Here is a 23416-nt window from a genome sequence, read left to right as displayed (position 1 = left end):
TTCTTAGTAACAAAAATAAAGCTGGGGGCATCAGCATACCAGATTTTAGTCTGTACTACAAAGCCATAGTGCTCAAGACAGCATGGTACTGGCACAAAAACAGAGACATAGACACTTGGAATCGAATTGAACACCAAGAAATGAAACTAACATCTTACAACCACCTAATCTTCGATAAAGCAAACAAGAACTTACCTTGGGGGAAAGACTCCCTATTCAATAAATGGTGTTGGGAGAATTGGATGTCTGCGTGTAAAAGACTGAAACTGGACCCACACCTTTCCCCACTCACAAAAATTGATTCAAGATGGATAAAGGACTTAAATTTAAGGCACGAAACAATAAAAATCCTCAAAGAAAGCATAGGAAAAACACTGGAAGATATTGGCCTGGGGGAAGACTTCATGAAGAAGACTGCCATGGCAATTGCAACAACAACAAAAATAAACAAATGGGACTTCATTAAACTGAAAAGCTTCTGTACAGCTAAGGTGACGATAACCAAAGCAAAGAGACAACCCACACAATGGGAAAGGATATTTGCATATTTTCAATCAGACAAAAGCTTGATAACCAGGATCTATAGAGAACTCAAATTAATCCACATGAAAAAAGCCAACAATCCCTTATATCAATGGGCAAGAGACATGAATAGAACTTTCTCTAAAGACGACAGACGAATGGCTAACAAACACATGAAAAAATGTTCATCATCTCTATATATTAGAGAAATGCAAATCAAAACATCCCTGAGATATCATCTAACCCCAGAGAGAATGGCCCACATCACAAAATCTCAAAACTGCAGATGCTGGCGTGGATGTGGAGAGAAGGGAACACTTTTACACTGCTGGTGGGACTGCAAACTAGTACAACCTTTCTGGAAGGAAGTATGGAGAAACCTCAAAGCGCTCAACCTAGACCTCCCATTCGATCCTGCAATCCCATTACTGGGCATCTACCCAGAAGGAAAAAAATCCTTTTATCATAAGGACACTTGTACTAGACTGTTTATTGCAGCTCAATTTACAATCGCCAAAATGTGGAAACAGCCTAAATGCCCACCAACCCAGGAATGGATTAACAAGCTGTGGTATATGTATACCATGGAATACTATTCAGCCATTAAAAAAAATGGAGACTTTACATCCTTCGTATTAACCTGGATGGAAGTGGAAGACATTATTCTTAGTAAAGCATCACAAGAATGGAGAAGCATGAATCCTATGTACTCAATCTTGATATGAGGACAATTAATGACAATTAAGGTTATGGGGGGGGGAAGCAGAAAGAGAGAGGGAGGGAGTGGGGTGGGGCCTTAGTGTGTGTCACACTTTATGGGGGCAAGACATGATTGCAAGAGGGACTTTACCTAACAATTGCAATCAGTGTAACTGGCTTATTGTACCCTCAATGAATCCCCAACAATAAAAAAAAAAGAAAAAAAAAAAAAAGAAAATCAAAAAAAAAAAAAAAAAAAAAAAGGTATCTTTTCTCTATACCCCACTTAGGACTAGGGCTTGGCCACTAAACTGATCATCTTCTCCCACACAGGGCTTTAAAATTAAAGAGAAAGATTTAAGGACCTAGAAATTAATCACAATAGCAATGGTGTCTTAGTTTGTTTGCATTTGTTACAAATTACCTGAGCCTTGGTAATTTTAAAGCAAAGAGGCTTTTTTGGCTTATGGTTCTGCCGGCTATATGAAAAGCTTGGCACTCACACCTGCTTCTCATGAGAGCCACAGGAAGCTTTTACTTGGAGGAAGGCAAAGGGGGAGCAGATACATCACCAGGCAAGAAAAGAGGCAAGAGAGGAAGAGATGACAAGCTCTTTCAACAACCCTCTCACATGAACTAGCAGAACAAGAACTCACTCGTTGCGTCAAGGAGGGCACCAAGCCATTCATAAAGAATCCATCCCCATGAGCCAAATGCCCCCACAGGCCCCAGCTCCAACAACGGAAATCAAATTTCAGGGTGAGACTGGGAGGGAACCAATATCCAAACCACATGAAATGGCAAGTGTCTAGCAGTGAGAGTGCATCATTCTTGATTTACCCATTTATTCAACATTTATTTACTAAACACCAACTACTTGTATAACTGGCCTTGCAAAATGACCACAATTGTTTTTGTTCTCTCCACAACATCTCAGAGTTTCAGAACAGTAGATCCAAAAGAGCAGAACATTGTAACCTCCTTGCTTAATTAACTTCTCCACAGAACTTCCTAAGGACTCCCAGACCTCACCAGCAGCCAGCTGACTCCTGAATCAGACCACCTGCAGACTCTGTGACTACAGGCCCACCCAATCTGACCCACATTCCATAGCCCACAATAAAAGTCCTTGCCCTTAGTTGGTTGGGAGGTGGATTTGAGAAATATTTCCCATCGATCGCTTTCAATAAGCCCTTTCTTATTGGCTTGGCTTATCCCTTTCTTCCCAGGCAATGCTCATTGTTTCAGTACAATTAATAGAAAGCCTCATTATCTCATTGTCTTTCTGTGTGGTAAGCAAACGGACCTCGATGGACCTCCTCTGCATTCAGTAACACACCTTTCATTTATCCATTCATTCAATGATTTTACTAGAAACCTACCATGTGTCTTTATTCAAGACTCCAGTGCCAGCAGCAACATCGTAAGCATATTATTTCATTGTGCCTTGCTGCCCAGGTCTTAGAATACCCGGTCCCTGGCACTGCACAGTTTTCTCCATGCCCAGTCTTCCCCTTTTGTTCTTAGAACTATAAATCACATTTTTATATGTTTCCTTGTTTCTTTTGCATTTAGAAATCAAAGGCATCTCATGCCATCATAACCTGCCTCCTGATGGAAAGTTCTTATTTATCTTGAACCATTTTGCACAGCACACATTCACTGTAATGCGATGGAAGAAGGATCAGCAAATGAAAATGTACTATCATCAGATTCCCCGGTGTAAGGAACCCTTTACATTCTGAAATGGAATATTCTAATGGCTTTCAAAATTATTTTAGTAGAACTATTTCAGAAATGAATCTGAGGAAATCTCAAGTAGAACCCCCCGCCCCACCGCCACACACACACACACACACACACACACACACACTATATAAAACTGATAAACATGCCGTACAATTAATCAAGACTGGAATGGTGTAAAAAACATTCAGGACTAACTTGTTCATGCCCTTGTCTTCTTTCTCCATCATGGTTACAGCCTATAGAACAAAGAATATAAAAAATAACTAGATTTTGTCAAAAAAGAGCTAAAGACAGAGATGTCAGGAACCCAACACATTGAGATAAGGGCACATAAATACCTAATGGAAATTGGAAGTGTGACCTACATCAAACTGCAAGTGCCTACAACATGATGTCAGTCCTTGAGATTCTGTCTTATATCAGTGGTTTGAGTCTCATGGTATCCACTTCTTAAGTGTTAAAAATACACTCAGGCCTCCTCCCCCAGACTTGGATCCTATAGGCCTAGGTGTACGCTTTTTAGTAGACGCTCAGGTGACGATGTCACGTCACATGCCTCCTTCACAGACAGCGCTCCTCTATCTGCACACCATCCCCAATAGTCTCTACCACACCATCTTTATCTGTTCACTTTTCAGAACTTGGCACTGATACTATCTGTTTAATTAATTTGTTGAATTATTTATTCATCACTTCTCCCCACTGAAATAAAAACTATATGACATTAGCAGGAGGGGAGCAGAAAGATAAGTCCATAGTGTTCACCACTGTAAAACAGGCTTTCAATAAATTTTTGTTGAGCCAATTTTAATAATGCAGGTGGCCCTTGGAATACAATATCAGGGGTCCTCAAACTACGGCCCGCGGGCCACATGAGGCAGTATGATTGTATTTGTTCCCATTTTGTTTTTTTACTTCAAAATAAGATTATGTGCAGTGTGCATAGAAACTTGTTCATAGTTTTTTTTTTTCTAAACTATAGTCCGACCCTACAACGGTCTGAGGGACAGTGAACTGGCCCCCTGTTTAAAAAGTTTGAGGACCTCTGTGTCATTTCCCTAGGCAGATAAGGTATCCTGCCTTTGACTGAAGGTTCAGTCTTATTAAAACTCTGTACTGTGAAGTATATAAGGAATTTAAGGCAGAAAGTATTTGAAGAAATATGCAAGAAATGTTTAAGAAGTTCTTGTCTCACATAGTTGGTTCACTTATAGGCGCAAATAAATTTGTTCAGTACACATGTTTTTATATGCTACATGTGTTACAGAGGGATTTAAAAATTGTTCATTCTAGATGGGGAGATACGGTTCAAACATAAATAACTACAATTAAGTTTAACAGCAAGAGACACTCTAAATCACAGATGACAATACAATATCATAAAAATGTTAATTCTCCTCAAAATTAATCTAGTGAGTCTGTGAAGAATCAGTCAAAATCCATGCATACTTTTTATGGAACTTGATTTTTTTTTTTTTTTGTAGAGACAGAGTCTCACTTTATGGCCCTCGGTAGAGTGCCATGGCCTCACACAGCTCACAGCAACCTCCAACTCCTGGGCTTAAGTGATTCTCTTGCCTCAGTCTCCCGAGTACCTGGGACTACAGGTGCCCGCCACAACGCCCGGCTATTTTTTTGGTTGCAATTCGGCCGGGGCCGGGTTTGAACCCACCACCCTCGGTATATGGGGCCGGCACCTTACCGACTGAGCCACAGGCACTGCCGTGAAACTTGATTTTTAAAAGTCTACATAAAAGAATAAAAGTCAAAAAAAGAAAGCCTATTTTTCAATAATATATAAAGATATAAATGTTTTAAAATCAGTATTAATGATCTATAAAATGTCAAGAAATCAATGGCGTAAAATAGACAGAATTTGGGTTGGCGCCAATCACTCAGTGGTTAGGGTGCTGGCCACATACACTGGGGCTGTTGAGTTTGAACCCAGCCAGGGCCAGCTAAACAACAATGACTACTGCAACAAAAAAAACAGTCAGGCGTTGTGGCAGGTGCCTGTAGTCCCAGCTACTTGGGAGGCTGAGGCAAGAGAATCACTTAAGCCCAAGAGTTTCAGGTTGCTGCGAGCTGTGATGCAACAGCACTCTATCCAGAGCAACATAATGAGACTCTGTCTCCATCAACAACAACAAAAAAAAAAACAATAGAATTTTTAAGATTGCAAGCCAAAACTTTTTAGTGGGTCAGGAAATCAACTTAGTAGTTATCATTGGATTTGTTTTAGAAGAGAAGAGAAATTAGCAGAGTAAATCTGTCTCTTAGGTATGGGTGTTGAGTGAACGTTTGTTCTGTATGCGTGTGAATGTGTGAGTGATGAATCAGGTTACAACACAAAATTCATTTCTTACTTTGGGTTGCACTTTAATAAGTTTAGAAAACACTGGAAGAATAGAAAAACAGAACAGAGTTTGGCAATCAGAAATATGATTAGAGCAATTATTTCAAAGTCATTAAGAAAAGAAGAATTGTTCAGTTAAGGTTATTAAGACATTAACTACCTGTATAAAATAGTAACAATAAAGTTAATTTCCTATCACATAAAAAGAAAAGGGTGAGAAACTATAAAAACAGTCAGAGAAAGCAAAATGAAATTTCCTCATAATAAAAAAAAAGTCAAAGTTTAACAACTGGGAGAAAATACTCGCAACTTCTAGAAGAAGTACAGAATTGGCATCCAAAATTCACACCTAACTCCTTTAAATAAATCTCAAAAGTAAACGCAATAGCAAAATGGATACAGGACATTAACGGATAAACACAGAAATACAAAAATACGTAACACCCACACAGAAGCATGGCTAAGGCCAAAATGCAAATCAAAACAAAAATAACGCAGCTTTTCACACTCACTGGCAAAGACAAGAGAGTCCAATAATATCAAGGAGAGGGAGGGATAACAGGGAAATTATACTCAAATATGTCTGTGGAGATAAAGGACAAACTTTCTAGGTACTGTGAAGGGCAATTTGAAAGTACCTATTAAATAAATATGTACCTAATTTCTAACCAAGCAATTCTACTTTGTGATATTTATCCTAAAGAAGTACTAATAATTATGCCAAGTAAGATACATGTAGAGTATTCCTTGTTATGTAAGTTTATAACAAAAAAGAACATATGCGCAAACTACCGCCCATGAAGAGAAAAGTGTCTAAGTAATGTGGTGCATTTCTACTGTGCAAACAAGTAAAGAAAGAAGCTAGATCCATGTGTCATATGGCAAGATCTCTAAAACTGGTATTGCATGACAGAAAGCGATTTTCAGAAAAATACATATGGACTTATACCACTAATATGAAAAAATAAAAAATAATTCTGAAGCCCCAGCATGCTGGAATAAAATCCTCTTGCTGATTGCAAAAAAAAAAATAATTCTGAGAAGGAAAACTATGAAAGGGGCTTCAAGGAGCATGGGACAAGGGCCTGGCCTGATGAACAAGGAAGTCTGGAGGGCCCGCAAGAATGTGGGTGTGAGGTAACCGGTGACCAAAACAAAGAGACAGAAGTGCATGACCAGTCGCCAAGGGCAATTCTGCCTGGAGGCTCAGAGAGGCCAATGAAAGGGAGAGGGTGTTGATCCATCCCTCTGCACAGCCTTTCTGCCTGGGTCTCTCACCTTTTCTCCATCAGGAGAGGCACCCGCTTCCAACTCTCTTTGGAAGTTCTCTAAACTTTCCCTTTGTTCTTAAATAAAATTTCTCTTTGTTACACTGAAACTTGGGCGGGTTACCTTTACTCTGTTCACGCTGTCTGTGCTACTCCAGTTTTATTTTCTGTTTCCATACCTTTTTGCTTTCAATTACTGCCATGTCAGAGGAACTGTTGTGCTCAGCCAAATAACTGAACCAGGTCAACTGGGTTTGGGGAACTGGGACCCCCAGTGAATATTATACAGTTTCTATAGATAAACACACAGAGCATGAGAAAGAAACACGTTGAACAGAGGTCAACACTGGATAAGAGGAGAGAGAACACAGACATGGTAGATAGTTCAACAGGACTTAGATAATGGTCATGTTATTTTATTTGGCTATTTTTCAGGTCTGAGGGTTTTTTAAATAGCACAATATTCATTTCTTGTGTTTCTCATGTTTTGAATATTTCTTCTTTTATATCCCTACCTAGTATTTCTATGATCTGAAGACCTGGAATGTCTAATCCGATTGCTCCTTGGCTCTCAGCCTTAGAGGCTGCTTCATTGTTTTTTGTATTTTTGCCTTGGGACACGTTGGGACACGTTAGGACGTGTGTCAGTAGGGACTCCATAGCCAGGGTGAATAATACATCCATACACAGACATTTTTCAATTGCTTTTTTGTGGAAATATTACCCGTCAGGGGTCATTTTGTGTTATTTCTCAACTTTGAGGCTGTACAAATACAGGTCGCCCATAAAGTTTGTGTGCAATTTAAAATAGTTGTCTTGAAATGCAAGCAATGTCAATTTGCAATCCAAACCTTATTGAGAACAGGTCCATATGCTTGAATAATCAGGGGAATCTCTTGGAGTTTGGGGTGATTTTTTGTTTATTACTTTTTTTTTTTTTTTTTTTTGTAGAGACAGAGTCTCACTGTACCGCCCTCGGGTAGAGTGCCGTGGCATCACACGGCTCACAGCAACCTCCAACTCTTGGGCTTACGCGATTCTCTTGCCTCAGCCTCCCGAGCAGCTGGGACTACAGGCGCCCGCCACAACGCCCAGCTATTTTCTTGTTGCAGTTTGGCAGGGGCTGGGTTTGAACCCGCCACCCTCGGCATATGGGGCTGGCGCCCTACTCACTGAGCCACAGGCACCGCCCTGTTTATTAAATTTTTTAATGTTACTTTTACATGAGCGATAACAGTGAGTTGTCAGTGCAAAATATGTCAAATGGTCATCCTATACTGCCTGCTGATTTTTTTTTCCCCTAGATCAAACCTTTCACTGTCTTTGTAGCATAGCAAGAAGCAGCGCTTTCTAGAGATTTTCACTTTCAACTCCTTCAATGAATTTAAGGCCTCATTTTTGTATTTCTGTTTTTTTGTTTGTTTGTTTGTTTTTTTAGGACCAGATAGAATTTGTTGACAGGTAGAAAGATCGATAAGCATAAGAGGGAAATAAAAGAGGGGGAGCAGATCCCCTGGCAGCAGAGGGGGATCTAAGTGGAAAGCCCCTGTTGTTATGTTTCTGTGCCTCTTAAAACTCAAGTGTCTAAGCAACAAACAGGAACCTGACACAAAAGTAATTCACAGGTCTGGGGTCCTGATCACCAGTTTTGGTCAGTGGAAACTGTCTTCACTTTTGTGTACTTAGCTATATATTTAAAACAATGTTTTATTACATTTTAGATATTTGTAGTTGTGGCAAGTAGGTTTGTAGATTCTGTTATTGACTCTAATGCTGGAAATAATGTTTTAATATTTTAAAACCTGAATTCATCTTTACTTACCTGGTTACAAATTAATAAAAAACAGTAATACTTATCAGAGAAACAAAAACAGCGATTCTCTAAATGTGTTTTATTGACGATGGGGCTTTTGACCCAATTCTCAAAGACAAGCCAGATGTGAGCACCAGATGGATGGAGGGAAGAGAGGGGTCCTGTGTCTGTGATTCAGCACCATCATCCCACTTTGCAGTAAGAGTCTTTATTAAATGTTAACCATGATGATATATTAAACCATATGTCTTCCCACATGAAGAGGGGATGGGGAACATTTGCAGGGCTTTTTATGTGAAGAACAGTGGGGGTTTGGCTGGGCTCAGTGGCTCATACCGGTAATCGCAGCACTGTGAGAAGCCAAGGCAGGTGGATAGCCTAAGCTCAGGAGTTCATGACCAGCCTGAGCTAGAGTGAGATCTTGTATCTAAAAATAGCTGTGAATTGTGGTAGGTGCCTGTAGTCCCAGCTATTTGGGAGACTGAGGCAGGAGATCACTGGAGCCCAAGAGTTTGAGGTTGCTGTGAGCTATAACACCACTCTACTAAAATCCAGGGTGACAGAGTACGACACTGTCTCATAAAAAAAGTGTGGGTAATTTTCAACTGCGTATAATTGTCCCTCGCAGGACATTTGGCAATATCCAGTGATGTTTCTGGTTGTCGTGACTTAGGGGGTACTGCTCATATCTGATGGGTAAAGCCTAGGAATGCTGCTAAACAGCCTGCAACACCCAGACAGACCCCACAACAAAGACTTATATGCCCCAAAGGTCAGTATTTCCACTACTGAGAATCCCTGATGCAGAGCAGAAGTCATTGGCAGCCCCTGGTGTTGCGACAATGGGTCACTCTTCCCCTTTCTCTTTCTCTCATTGTCAATGTTATGCCTTCTTTTTTTTTGCAGTTTTGGCCAGGGCCAGGCTCGAACCCGCCACCCCCGGTATTTGGGGCCAGCGCCCTACTCCTTGAGCCACAGGCCCCACCCCAATGTTATGCCTTTTTCTCTGTACATCAACAGTCTATACTTCAGATTTGATGAAAATCTTTCTAAAAACTATCATAAACATTTGCACCTCATTGGAACTATTTTAGAATCTCTGCAACCAAGGGTCTGAACAGACAAAGACAGGGGATCCTTGCTTCTTCTCTTCTCCATCTTCTCAATCACCCAACCCTAGAATCTGAACCTCTTCACCTCCTCACTCGAGCAACATGGATGTCTTTCCATACCTTAACTGATCCTTCCAGACCTTACATTGTGCCTTAATATGACCTTCTGCACTTCCAATGTTTGCTTATGTTATGTCCATGGATCATGAGGACTTTTCCAGGACAGCTGGTAAACCAGCATGGTAAATAAAATGTGCCATTGGGTTAACATGGAAGAACTAATACCAGTATTACCAGGCTGGTCTCCATGGTTAAACTATAACACACCATTTGAGATACTCAACACTAATATAAATAATGAATTCCAAAAACTACTGACATTGGAAAATTTAGTATGGTGGTGTAAAAACAGTCCCTTATAAAGGATAGGTTTTAAAAACCCAGTGGTAGCAAAGAGAAAAAAAATACTTTTAATTTTCATCAAATCAGTTATACTTCCACAAACTAAACAAATGCAATTTCTAAAACTAATCTTTTTAGAAATAAGGCAATTAAAATAACTTTACTTTTGTAGTCAGCCTTCTTAAAATAGATATAATTGTTTTTAATGCTATTCAAAGAAATGAGTAATTGGATGTTAAGAAAGGCTGCAAAGCATAACAGTTAATGGCATAGATTGCCTGGGTTCAAAACCACAAGTTCCAACTTATAACCTGTGATTATGGACAGTTCATTGCATTTTTTTGCACCTCTCTTTCCTCGTCTGCAAATTACAAATATATTATTTGTAATAGTATTCACCTCATAGCGTTTTTATACAGATTAAGTGGTATTTAGAAATATGCACACAGTACATAGTCAACATCGTGTGTCTGTAAAACAAACAAGCCCGTGTATGTGGACAGCATGATCAGGCTGTAGTCAGCCAATTATGAGAGTGTCCTGCATTTTAATGTTTGCTCAAATTTACAGCAAGCTCAAGTTCAGGGGCCTATGAGCAAGAGGAAAGCCTGACCAAAGTTTGCTCGAGCCAAGGCAAAGTTTAAGGAATGGACATTTGTGAACAATCATTCTCTGTAGGACTATAGTAATACTAGTTTAATACCAGTTTATACTTTCATTAGAATAAAAGAATAGCTAGTAGTCAAACCCTTTGAACAGGTTAAGTGACTAAAAAGCCAGCCTGGCATCAATTAAAATGTCTATTTCTCGCTCTCACCTTGAGCACTGACCCTTTGTTTCTAGGCCCCAGCTGTACTGCATAAGAAGTGCCCCACTGCCAACGTTGTCAGGCTACTTAAAGAATTTGCAAACTGGGTGACGCGTGTGGCTCAAAGGAGTAGGGCACCGGCCCCCTATACCAGAGGTGGCGGGTTCAAACCCAGCCCCGGCCAAAAACTGCAAAAAAAAAAAAAAAAAAAGAATTTGCAAACTTAAGTTTTCCAAGAGTTTCTTTCTCTCACCTTTTTTTCCCTCCAGCTTTGCGGGGATGGGGACGCAAGAAACATTTTATCCTAGCAGACGTAAACAGCTTCTCGAACATGCAGAGCGTAAAAGAACAAGTAACAACAAAGAAGCACAGAAGTGTTGCAACTATTTTTTTACAAAGGAAAAATGAGCTACATATATTGGGAAAGAGACATTTGGGAACAAACGAGAACTGCAGGAAGTCATAAAAATGCCCCACCAAGAAGCACAGTGCAAACATTCCACTGGCATCCGACTGGGAGACGCACAGGCCCTCACACACAAATACACCTTCTATTCACGTTGAACACACGTGAAGAAACAGTTCTTAAGACTCAAGGACAGTTAAAAAGTGGACATGTATTTTGGAAGAAAAAAGGTACTTATTGATTTAATAAACAAGTTCATAATATTTTAAATTCCAATTATATAATTTTACTATTGTTGTTACTAAACAGATTAATGACTCTTATGAATTAAAAATACTGAGGTTACTTTTGAAACACTGGAATTCAAAACTGTGAAAGAAAAAGCAGAGCTCAGTTTAACTTTGGAATTTTTCGCTTGTTTTTCCACAACACAGCCACTGACTCATTTGAGACCATCTTCAATTTCTCAGGCTACAGGTTTTCCAGCGGGACACATGATTTTGCCTCATGACATAGATGTTAATATTAATAGATGTACCAGCAGGAATTGATAAAAACATAAGAGTATCTGCAAACCAAAATTAATCTTCTCTTAATCTCAGCTATTCCCCTACCACATCTGGAATGGCTTCCTCCTCTCTGTATCCAGAGCATCCAGAGATGTCCTGACCACATTAGATTTTCTTCAGACTAATTATAATTGTTCCATACACAATAGTTCACCAAACTATGAACAGGCATTAGTACTTCATGAAGCAAAAAGCAACAAGTTAGTTAAAAAAAAATTAAATCTCTTATTTTGGCATTGTGATATTTGCAATATGGTACATTTACCAGTCAGTGATATGTTATGAATCTCCAAGGAACGGTTAGAGTATTTTGCCATCATGTCTTCTTGGACAGGTAGAGTTGTAAAAGGTGAATCTGTAAGAGAAAGAACATGAGATTACACAGTCTTACCAAGGCTAAATAATTATCTAAAAGTCCCTTTGCAACAGCTACAATGTTATTGTACACTATGAAGGGAAAACGGTGTTTTCAGGAAGCTCTAAAGCTTACATGCTTCAAAGATAGTCAGAAATATATTGGGCGATTAGATGTGACAAAATTTCTGATTTTTTTCCATATTCTTCTTATACCTGAAAGTCCTTACTGATTTGGCAATCTAAATTTTATCTTTAAGCTTCTTAAATAAAAATAATTTTATTTAAGCTTTTTAAAATAAAAACTTCCATTTTCTTATTCTACAATTATAATTGCTTTACCAAATATAAATAAACTACAGACACTGAGGACCAGAGTGCAAGAAAAGAGAAAGACAAGGACAGGCAGAAAAGACGGGAGAACAACGAGGAACGGAGGGCATAAAAAATCAAATCGAAAGCCCTGGACATTACAGCACAGATGATGAAACGGTCACTCGGTGAGTTCAGGCTACTTGTTTTCCAGCTATGGTTACAGTGAGGCACATCTTCCAACTCCCCGAGTTGCCTCTATCATTTCTCTCTCCTTTCGAAAACCTTATTTAAAAAAAAAAAAAAGGTTTCCATTTCCACCCCTCCCTCTGCTCACAGCTTTGTATACTACCCACTGTTCGTTTGACTTTTGTGCCCCAGAATTTACCTTCCAGGAATAGTCTCCCAACTCTGTCTAACAAGTGGAACAGGGGCTTGTATCATAAACTTGGCTGCATTCTTTAAATATTCTGTTCACTGTAAATTAAACCTGAGCCTTTTTTGTTGCTTTCTTTTATTTTAGACAGAGTATTTTTATTTTAATACTCTGTCTAGAAAGTTATTCCCGGTCTAAGATTAGATTAGCAGTTCTTTCTTATACACGTATGAAAAGTGTTATCAAAGTTGGTATTTCTTTTGTTGCCGTAGCTTTATATCTGCTTTTCTTAATATTGCCTAATAAAAAAGGTACCTAGCAGAACCTAGCTCTCCAACAGGCTGTGTTCCAAAGGTCTGATCATCTCTAACACAGCTTTGGAAGTTGAAATGTATTTTCTCATAAAATAATCCTTTAATAATATACTTAAATCGCACTACCCTCTGACAGAGATTATACAGGAAAATATGTCCTGAGTTTCTCACTGGGCTATCTGGAATGCAAAAGCTTTCCTCCACCTGCATCCAATATTCATTCATTCATATTTACATTCTCCCTCCTCTCACCTCTCTCCTTTCCTCTTTCTGTCTCTAAAATACACATACACACACATAAACACTACTAAAAAGGCTCTCATCAACGTTATTTTTCTAATGAAAATGTCTTTTTTCCCCCCATTCTTAGGGATAGTTCACCCGGAGGTTGTATTCAAGAGGAAATACTTCAGAAAGATCAAGGCAGATGCTATTCACTTACAGTAGGAAGCCAGGAGGAGATGGGTGGGAAGGAAAGAGTCCTATCACCTGCTCCATGAAGATTTGATAGCTGTGCTTCCTGGCCAGTTAGTACTCATTTCTCGGCCTAGTCCACAACGGAGCAGAATGCCATCTTGAGGGGTTCTGACCACACCCTTTATTCTTAAACAAGCCCGTAATTCTTTTGAGATTATCCATCATCGTGTTTTATTATTATTATGCACACACACTATCAGTAAGAGTGACATAAACTCAAAAAATGCTTCCTATCATTTTTATTCATATTTCACTTAAGTGAACAGACTGAGCACCTGATACAAACTTGACACTGATGGTAAGAGGCTGAGTAAAGTCCGGCTCTAAAGGGCTACATGGATTGTAATAATAGGTGTTTAGGTTCATCATTGTAACCAAGAGTCATTAAAATTTGAGAGTAACAACCATCCACACATCGTATGGACTAAACTAGCCTGTGTATTTTACACACGTTGGCACACGAGCTGCAGTGTGGAGCCTGACCTTAGAGGTGGAATGAAGGTAAAGATAATGCCACAGAGATACGCTCTGATGCTGGCGCTGTGTCCCCAGTACTGACCACCAGGACCAGCCCACCTGGGGCCTGCATTAGAACAAGAAGACAATGCAGTTCTAAGCTTGGCTCGGGCAAAATCTAAGCTTTCCAGCAGTTGAAAGAATAGGAATGGAAGGAGAAACCAAGCTTCAGGAGGGAGAGAAGTCTGGGCAGTTCCAGGATATGCCAGCCGTTGAGGCCATTTCCAACTGCCAGTCACAAATCAAAAGCACAATCATCCCTAAGCCAACACCACCTGTATGCTAACTTCATATTCCCTTTAAAGTACCTTGATCAGGCTCCAGCCTTCACTGAACAATCCCTGAATGCAGAAGAACATGTGTAACTGTGGCAATTTCTGCCTTGGGAGACGTCCCTGGAAGAGGGAATACACACAAACGCCCTGAGTGGAAAGGCAGGACAGACCACAGACACGTAGGGGTAGTAAGAAGGAGAAGCCCTTTGTTTAGATATTTTTTAACTAAAAAAGTGAGAACGTAAACCTTCTTGTTTTCAGTTAGAGAATGACTGGCAGGTGGCTGATTCCACTAACATTGGAGTTTTAAAACAGCTGGCAGGAGATTCAGGCAGATGTGGTCTGAATACTTCCCTGAAGAGATTAGATTGAGTCACAAAACCAAGTATAAAATGGAGAGACGGGAATCCTGAGTCCTAATCCAAGTTCTGTCACTGATTTGTTACTTAGGGTTTCGAAATACGATGCACCCAGCTCCGTCTTTGACAATAGGTTTCCACTGAAAACCTCATTTCATAGGGGGAAAAAAGAAGGATCACAAAAACTGCATAAATGCGTGTAACGGTGCACGATGATAACATGCACTCCTCCAGCTATCATACTCGCCCCTTTCTTTATCATTGCTGGAAATGTTCTACCTGGCTTCTTTTAGTGGCAAAAATGCTAACATAAAAGAGTAATGTCAAATAGTTATTCTGAAGATTAAAAAAAGTTTGTTGTTGTTTTTTTCCTTTTGCAGAGGAGATGAGGTATAAGACTTTTGCATCAAAGAACTGAATAACATTCTAATTTTCACTTATTACTGTTTCATGTGAAATAGCAGAATGGTCCCTGCTTAGATGTTTTCCACATATTACATTTTAAAATAGGCATTGCTGGAACAGACTACAATTTATGCTCTTAACACTTTCAAATGAAATAATCATGTTACAATTCTACTCAAAATATCACGGTAACGTTTTCATATATTTCATTTGGGGGCTTCATTTAATTGAAATAAATTAGAAAGGAAAAAAGAGGTAACACTAGAAAGCTGCATTGGGTTTTAGCATTTGCTTTTGCTTAAAGCAGGAAATAAATGCATTTACATCTCCAATTAAGAATAAACATTTTCTCTAAATTCCCCCAAATCTCTTTGTTATATTTTAAAATTATGGAAAGGCCTAGACTTCATTAAGAAAAGGTATAAGAAGCAAGCATTATTAAAATAAATATAATTCTTTCTCTTTATGTCTCTATGTATTGATTACTATCAATATCTGAACTAAAATTATTTTAATAAAATTTAATCTTTAAAAATCTTAATTTTAGGGCAGTACCCATAGCTCAGTGGGTGGGATGCCGGCCGCATATACCAAGGCTGGTGGGTTTGAACATGGCCCAGGCCAGCTAAAACAACAATGACAACTGAAAGAAAAAAATAGCCGAGTGTTGTGGTGGGCACCTATCGTCCCAGATACTTGGGAGACTGAGGCAAGAGAATTGCTTGAGCCCAAGAGTTTGAGGTTTCTGTGAGTTGTGACACCAAGGCACTCTACCCAGGGTGACAACTTGAGGCTATGTCTCAAAAAAAAAAAAAAATTAATATTAAAGTTCTGATACATAGTACATATGTGTGCTTCACAATTACAGAAACACTACAATTTAGGAATGAATAATATATACTATTTGTAAAATGAAGATTTGGAAATCAGAATGTATTTCCTCATGAAAGCAATATTATATATAACCATGAGATGTCATGCCAAATCGTAAAAGCCATTTGTACCATGATATGGCTAAGCTGTGACTTTAAAAAACCTAGTTACCAGGTAAAATACTGCCTATAAACAATGCATTTAGAGTTCTATTTCTGGGTTCTAGGAATATGCCCTGTCCATCCCCTGTCCTTAACTGCAATTGGACAAAGAAAAGAGAAGAAATATGGCTACTCTGAGTCCTGAAAATCATACTTCAGAGAAAGTGCATGAAGAAAAGAAAAAAGAAAAAAAAAGGATTTGTCGAGAAAAGTCAAGTCATTCTGAAGAGGCCATTTTGTAAGTCAGACTTTCTAAGTCAGGAACAGATAACAGTATATAGAAAACTCTAGATATTTGATACTTAATATGGGAACTATTGGGTGAGAAGGTCATTTATAGACAATTTTTCTTTAAAAAGTCTAAGGATAAGCATGGTATGGGCTTTTTCTTGCCTTGTAAAACTACATTTAAAACCTAATCATGGAATAGAAACAGATTGTTCTTTCATTATAACACATTTTACAATAAAATATATTTCCAAGTTCAGTGTGAAATTCTGTACTGTTTCAAATCACCTCTACATAGTTCATTAGGATCCTTTCACAGTAAGTCTTATGCCAAATACAACTCTAAATAAAAAGTAAAAACCCAAAAGTGTAGCTAAGATATTTACTCCTTCTAAAAACAGTAGGTATTTTAAATATTTCCCTTGCTAGGTTAGCCTTTGATAAGACTTGGATTCCATTGAGTGGTTCTCCACTGGGGATGATTTTGCCCCACAGGCAACATTTGGCAACGTTGGAAGGCATTTCATTTGTCACAAGTGAGAGAAGATAACTACATTTACTTAGTAGGTTGTATTCGTTTCCATAACAAATTATCTTAAATTAGGTGTCATTTAAAAACTACTACAAATTTGGCGGTAAAAACAAGTTTATTCTTTCACATTCCTGAAGGCTGGGAGTCTGACAGCGAAGCCATACTCCCTGGGCAGACTCCCAGACTCCGGCGAAGGACCCTTCCTGGCCTCTGCCCGCATCTGGTAGTTGTCAGCAATCACTATAGCTGACTGCTGCATCACTAATCCCTGTCTCTGTCTTCATGAGGTCATCGTCCTTCTGTGTGTGTCTATGTCTGCACATCCAAATCTCCCTCTCTTTTCTTTGATAAAAACCACAGTCACAGGGATTAAGGCTGACTTTACTCTAGTATGACCTCATTTTAATGTATTACATCTGCAAAGACCTTACTCCTAACTAAGGTCACTTTCACAGGTACCAAAGGTCAGGACGTAAATATACAAGGGGTCCGAAAAAAAAATGTATGCACGTTTTAAGAGATGTTATCTATTTATTACTTTTCTTTTTTTTTTTTTTTTTTTTTTTTTTTGTGGTTTTTGGCCAGGGCTAGGTTTGAACCCGCCACCTCCGGCATATGGGACCTGCGCCCTACTCCTTGAGCCACAGGCACCGCCCTATTTATTACTTTTTAAAGTTGAATTGAGTTGCAGTAGCAATATATAGTATGACATCCGCAGCAGTTGTTGTAAATGCAGAGGTCAACATGATCTGTATTCATCTTTTGTTATTGATATATATTGAGTATTACAATTTTAATACAATGTTTTTCTTTCTTAAAATGTGTAAACGTTTTTTGGCATCCACTGTATTTGGGAAGGATAAATAATTCACTATGTATGTAGAGGCCAGAGTTACTGCTAAATATTTTGTAACAATAATCCCCACAACAAAGAATTATCCAGCCCAAATGTCAATAATACCAAGGTTGAAAATCCTGAGTTTGAATATCTTCAACATATTTTTAACAATCTTCAAATGGCCTCAGGGCCTAAGGTCATTTTATATATAATTTAGGTGCAGATATTTTAAAGCATAAACATTTCTTGCTACCCTTCACTACCAACCACATCCTCCTTCCAAGGACCTATTCTGAGGACCTTTTAGGAAGAAAAACCACTTGCCAGATAGAGTGCTGAAATGCAAACCAGGAAACCAGTTATAGCTATTAGCTAGCTCACTGTTCTTGGCTATGATATCATATGAAAGCACTTTGGGTTTCAAGATCAAATAAATGAGATCTCTAAATTCCCTTTCAGGTTCTCAGAACTGTATTAACTGTTAAGGCTATATAAATATCCTGGTTTGAGATTAAGAACACATTACTTATGATCATCTTAAGTCTTATGATCATCTTCAATGAGAAAAAATAACACTTTTTAAAGATAACATCTATTTGTTCACCAACATTTGAGGCAGTTTGTTTTGTCTGAATAGCGACGATGTTCTATTAGTAGTAGTGAGTTTATTTTTAACAAAGTGTTGTAAAATTTGTTCCTTTACATCAGCATGTATGTCATGTGTTGTTTATTTCTAAGATGTCCTTATATTGTGAAATATGTAAGGTCATCTATGAAAAATTAACTTGAAAAGATTACAATCTAGGACAAACAGCCTCAACACATGCAACTTGTTTCTGTTCAAGGGCACATACTCCTTTGGAAAATGGTACCTAAGAACATAAATCGATGACCATTTTTCAACTATAATTTTATGTTTTATAAAGTGTAATTTTACTTTTTTTCTTTTTTTATTTGAGACACAGCCTCAAGCTGTTGCCCTGGGTAGAGTGCTGTGGCATCATAGCTCACAGCAACCTCCACCTCCTGGGCTCAAGCGATTCTCCTGCCTCCACCTCCCAAGTAGCTGGAACTACAGGCGCCCGCCACAAAGCCTGGCTATTTTTTTTTTGGTTGCAGCCATCATCATCGTTTGGCGGGCCCCGGCTGGATTCGAACCCGCCAGCTCAGGTGTATGTGACTGGCGCCTTAGCCACTTAAGCCACAGGCGCTGAGCCTGTAATTTTACTTTTTGTTGTTGTTGTTGAAGTTGTCATTGTTGTTCAGCTGGCCCGGGCTGGGCTCGAACCGATCAGCAGTGGTGCATGTGGCCTACGCTTTAGTTTAATGCCTTACCTTAATTCGGGTTTTCTCAGAAAGAACTGAATTAATTCTTTGTTTCTTTTCAAATAGAAACTTAGTTTCAATGTCAAGATCAGAACATTTTTTCTCCTGAACCACATGCCAGTGAGTAAGCTACTGTCTTGACCACCCACATATCTCTAGAACATTGCTGTATATTTCATACAAAGGACATTCCCCTACACAGATCCCAATACTGCCACTAAAATCAGGAAATGAACATCTATGCCACACCATTTCATCCTCATGCCCCATTTTTGTTTCAACAAAAGTCCTTATATTATACTCATAAAATATTCTAGCTCAGAATGGCCTGTTGCCATTAGCTGGTTGTTTCTCCAGCCCTTCCTGACCTTGAGGCTTACCAAGCAGAACTCCCAGGAGAGTTCTGTTATGATGATTAGATTTGAAGTAGGCACCTTGGAGAGGAATATCACAGAGGCAATGCTGAATTCTTCTCCTTGAATGCTATTAGATGGAATACTTTTGTGTGTATGAGTTTTTAGTGATGATTTTCACTTTGATCATTTGTTTCTCAAGCTTTTCCACTGTAAAGGTACTCTTTTTCCCTTTGCATTTGTAGGGAGTTACTTTGAAACTATAATATTTTGTGCTTCATTAAATTTCCATTGATTCATTTAATTAATTTTTATCAGTATGTATTCAGGAATCCATTTTCTAAGAAGTCCTGGTTGCTATTTGTAGGAATGGTATTACAGTCTAAGATCTACATGCTAAGTATACTCAGAACTATTGGGAAATCACTGCTCCATCTCAGTGGAGAGAACTAATAATATACGCATGAACATTCACATAAACACACATACAGCATACATATAATGTAAGTAGTATGAATATGTGTATATATGATATGCAAGCTATAACACCCCCCCCAGGCTTGGCCTCTGATACCCCGATCTGGGCCTTTCTGCTCCACCTGCCAAGTAAGGATGCCTCCCTGCTCTTCCCCCACTCAATGTCTATTCAGGGAAAGATGGGAGGCAGAGGAAGAGCAGGAAAAGTGGTGAGGGTGACAGAAGAGAAGGAAGAAGAGTCAGTTGAACTAATTCTGAATAAATGTTTAAGGGTAGGCTTATAGTTAATTTGTTCTTTCAAACAGTTTAAACACTTTCAAAGATTAAAAACTACTAGCACTCTCTTCTGAGATATGGACTAATAATGTCAGATACCTGTGGGTGTCAAATTATATTTGTTTCAAAAAATAGTATTACTAGGCAGCTGCTCTGTTGCTCCTTCCCGTAGACTAGGGAAGGATGTGGAACAAGACAACACAAAAGCCAGGTCCTCTGAGAGTTAAAATGATCATTTCAAATGACCGCATGACAAACATTTCTCAAAAGAATAAATATGACCCATTGCCCTAACTTCTTTCATGTAACATTGGTAATAATTATGTTTAAATATTCCTATTTATGTAATATTTTCCTTTACAAAGATATTTTGTATTTCTTATTTAATTGAAGAACCCTACAAGAGTCCAGGTGAGTCCCTTTGCCTAACTTTATTCCAAGATTCAAACTGTGTCCGTATTTCCTTCAGCTCCAATCAAACATTTAGACTGTGTTCTCTGTCAGTGGTTCCAGATTTTCATAGACATACTCGATTAGCACAGAGGGACAACTCAGCGCTGAGCATTGTGTATAAACATTGTGTTTAAGTACACAAGCGTTGGATTGACCAATGCCAGATTTCCTGCTCCACTGCTTAACTGAGTGTGTAGACTTGGGCAATTACTTAACCTAAGCCCCAATTTCCTCATCTGAAAGCCAGGAATAATAAAAGCTAACTCATAGTACAATGCCTGGCACATAATTGTTACATAGTAAATGTGATAATTTATAGCCATTTTTATTGTGAAAATTTGGCTCAAAGTCTTAGGTTAACTATATATCTATCTTCCAGTACGTATTTAAAGCATCTGGATAAAAAAATATCGGGTAAACCTCACAGTATCGTTTAGCAAACAGGAAATTGAATTTCATAGAGATCGATACAGTATGTTGAAAACAAGCTGAGGTTGCCCATTAATTTTTAATTCTGGCTTCAAATTAGATACTAACTTCATGCCTTTTATCTGAAACACCATTCCATAATTTTAGCTTAAGCAGAGATACGAGGATAGCTTTCACACCATATATAAACACAGATATCCTCCCCCCTTGCGTCCCACTGACTTACCCCTTCATTTATCCTACTTTTTAATTTGTTTCCTATTTTTTTCCCTTTAGAAGTCTGCTCTGGATAGCAATTTAAATGACAGAGTAAGCATCTATCTAACAGCACATTCTTGGGCCATATTATTTTATGCAACTGTTTTCCACCTGCTAAGAATCATATGCAGAGCTGTTAAAACACCTAATATGCAGGCCATAACCAGCGATTTTGAGAGTAGGATCCAGGCATCAGTATTTTTAAAACTCTCTGGTAATTATGACATACAGCCAAGGAGAACCAAAGTTCTAGGACTAAACCAGAATACACTGGTTCTCAAAACTGGAATACTCAGAAGGGAGTAACAGGTCATAAAAGAATCGGGGATAACCCAAAGCGGGGAAAATGTACTGGACAATTCTTTACAAGTGGGATAATGGAAAAGAAATATAGGGCAAGGCAATTAGTTACCCATAATATTTTACCCAAGTTGTTAATTAGGCCTTTTAAAGGCCATATAAAAAAATCAATAGTCCTGGGGCGGCGCCTGTGGCTCAGTCGGTGGGGCCCATGTGCCGAGGGTGGCGAGTTCAGACCCGGCCCCGGCTGAACTGCAAATCAAAAAATAGCCGGGCGTTGTGGCGGGCGCCTGTAGTCCCAGCTACTCGGGAGGCTGAGGCAAGAGAATCGCTTAAGCCCAGGAGTTGGAGGTTGCTGTGAGCTGTGTGAGGCCACGGCACTCTACCCGAGGGCCATAAAAGTGAGACTCTGTCTCTACAAAAAAAAAAAAAAAAAAAAAATCAATAGTCCTACCTTTTGATTAATCTTTTCTTCTTTATGGTATGTTTCAAAACATCTACATGCTATAAGCTCATGAAAATAAATTCTCACGAAAGGTTGAAAACTTTGTGTGGAATAGTCCTGATCCTAGTTACCACGGCCCTTACACACCAGCCTGAGAGGTTGCTGTGTTCTGTTATCCTTACTGGCTGCTATCGCTTAAAGGTTTACAACACAGAAACCCGAATTACAAGGTGGGTTAGATGGACTGTTCTTAAAATAAAAACAGTTATAAACAGGTGATGTAAAACGGCCAATTTGGTGTTGGCTTTGACAATGGTTTGCACATAAATTTCTCAAAATGTCTTAAACAAGCAAACGAAAGGAGGGAAACAACCCCGCCCCCCCAAACTCTGTTTACAAAGACTGGTGTGAAAAGAAGATACACGAACGTTATCCTGTAAGTCGTTACGGCTTTGCTTGGTTACTTGGTCACGACTTTTTGCTCCACTCAGCTCTGAGGAACATCCTCAAAGCCAAGGCACCTGCTAGGAGGAAAGAAAGAGGTGACACTTGGGCATTACTGTCCATTCCAGCGACAGGAGCAGGCCTTGGGGGATGCGGCTTCCAGACGTGCTGCCACATTGGCACCTGCCAAAGTCTAGGGAGGGCCCCCCACCCACACACTCATCCTGCCGCCTGCGCCTGGGAGAAACCAGACGCTGCCCTACCACCCACGCCTCCGACTCTCAGGGCGCTGCTGGCTCCAGATACACTCCTCGGAGCGGAGGAGCGCGAGCCGCCCTGCCCCGGCTCCGCTTAGGTAACCCCAGTCTGGCCAATGGGAGCCGCCGCCGTCCGCGCCCGCGCCCGCGCCCCACGGCGCGCCTCGGCCCGCCGAGGAGACCCGAGCCCCGCGTCCGCGGAGACCCGAGCCCGCGCGCTCCTCCGCACGCTCCTCCACCAGCCCTCCCGGCCGTCCCACCTGGGTCCTCGCTGTCCGCCAGGCTCGGGCGCGCTGCTACGAGAAGGCAGAGGAAGGGGAGTCCCCGCAGGCCGAGGACGGCGCGCATGGCGCGGGAGGAGCCGCCGCGGTGCTGCCGCAGCCCGCTCCGTCGGCTCGCTGCCCTCGGTGTCCCGAGTCCCTGTGCACACTCGCCGATGGCCCAGGGCCTGCTGACAATCCCGGGGGCGGACGCGCGAGAAAGGCGGAGTGGGAGGGGCCGGGCCGGCTGCCCTGCTCCCCCGGGAGGCTCTCGCTGCGCCCGGCCCGCCATCAATTATGCAGCCGGCTGCCGGCTCGGGCACGCCCGGATGTGCGGTGCCTCCTCCAGCCGCATCCCCGCGGGCCCCCACCCTCCGGGCTGCAGCAGGGCGGACCCGGAGCTCGCTGAAGTGC

At 40.1% G+C, this 23416-nt stretch overlaps 1 protein-coding gene across 1 annotated transcript in view; it reads right to left on the bottom strand.

Annotated features, from left to right (window-relative positions):
• Nucleotides 1–23416, bottom strand: part of EMB (embigin) — a 77389-nt gene extending 53973 nt beyond the window's left edge. Inside the window, exons 1-2 of the mRNA XM_053590947.1 lie at nucleotides 23003–23416; nucleotides 11970–12059 (exon numbers count right to left, since the gene is read on the bottom strand). Of these exons, the coding sequence (XP_053446922.1) occupies nucleotides 11970–12059; nucleotides 23003–23294 (382 nt within the window). The 5' untranslated portion in view covers nucleotides 23295–23416. The remainder of the gene's footprint in view (nucleotides 1–11969; nucleotides 12060–23002) is intronic.

Source organism: Nycticebus coucang, chromosome 1 (genome assembly GCF_027406575.1).
Source record: "Nycticebus coucang isolate mNycCou1 chromosome 1, mNycCou1.pri, whole genome shotgun sequence".
Lineage (NCBI taxonomy): Eukaryota > Metazoa > Chordata > Mammalia > Primates > Lorisidae > Nycticebus > Nycticebus coucang.
This window is presented reverse-complemented; position numbering and strand designations above follow the sequence as displayed.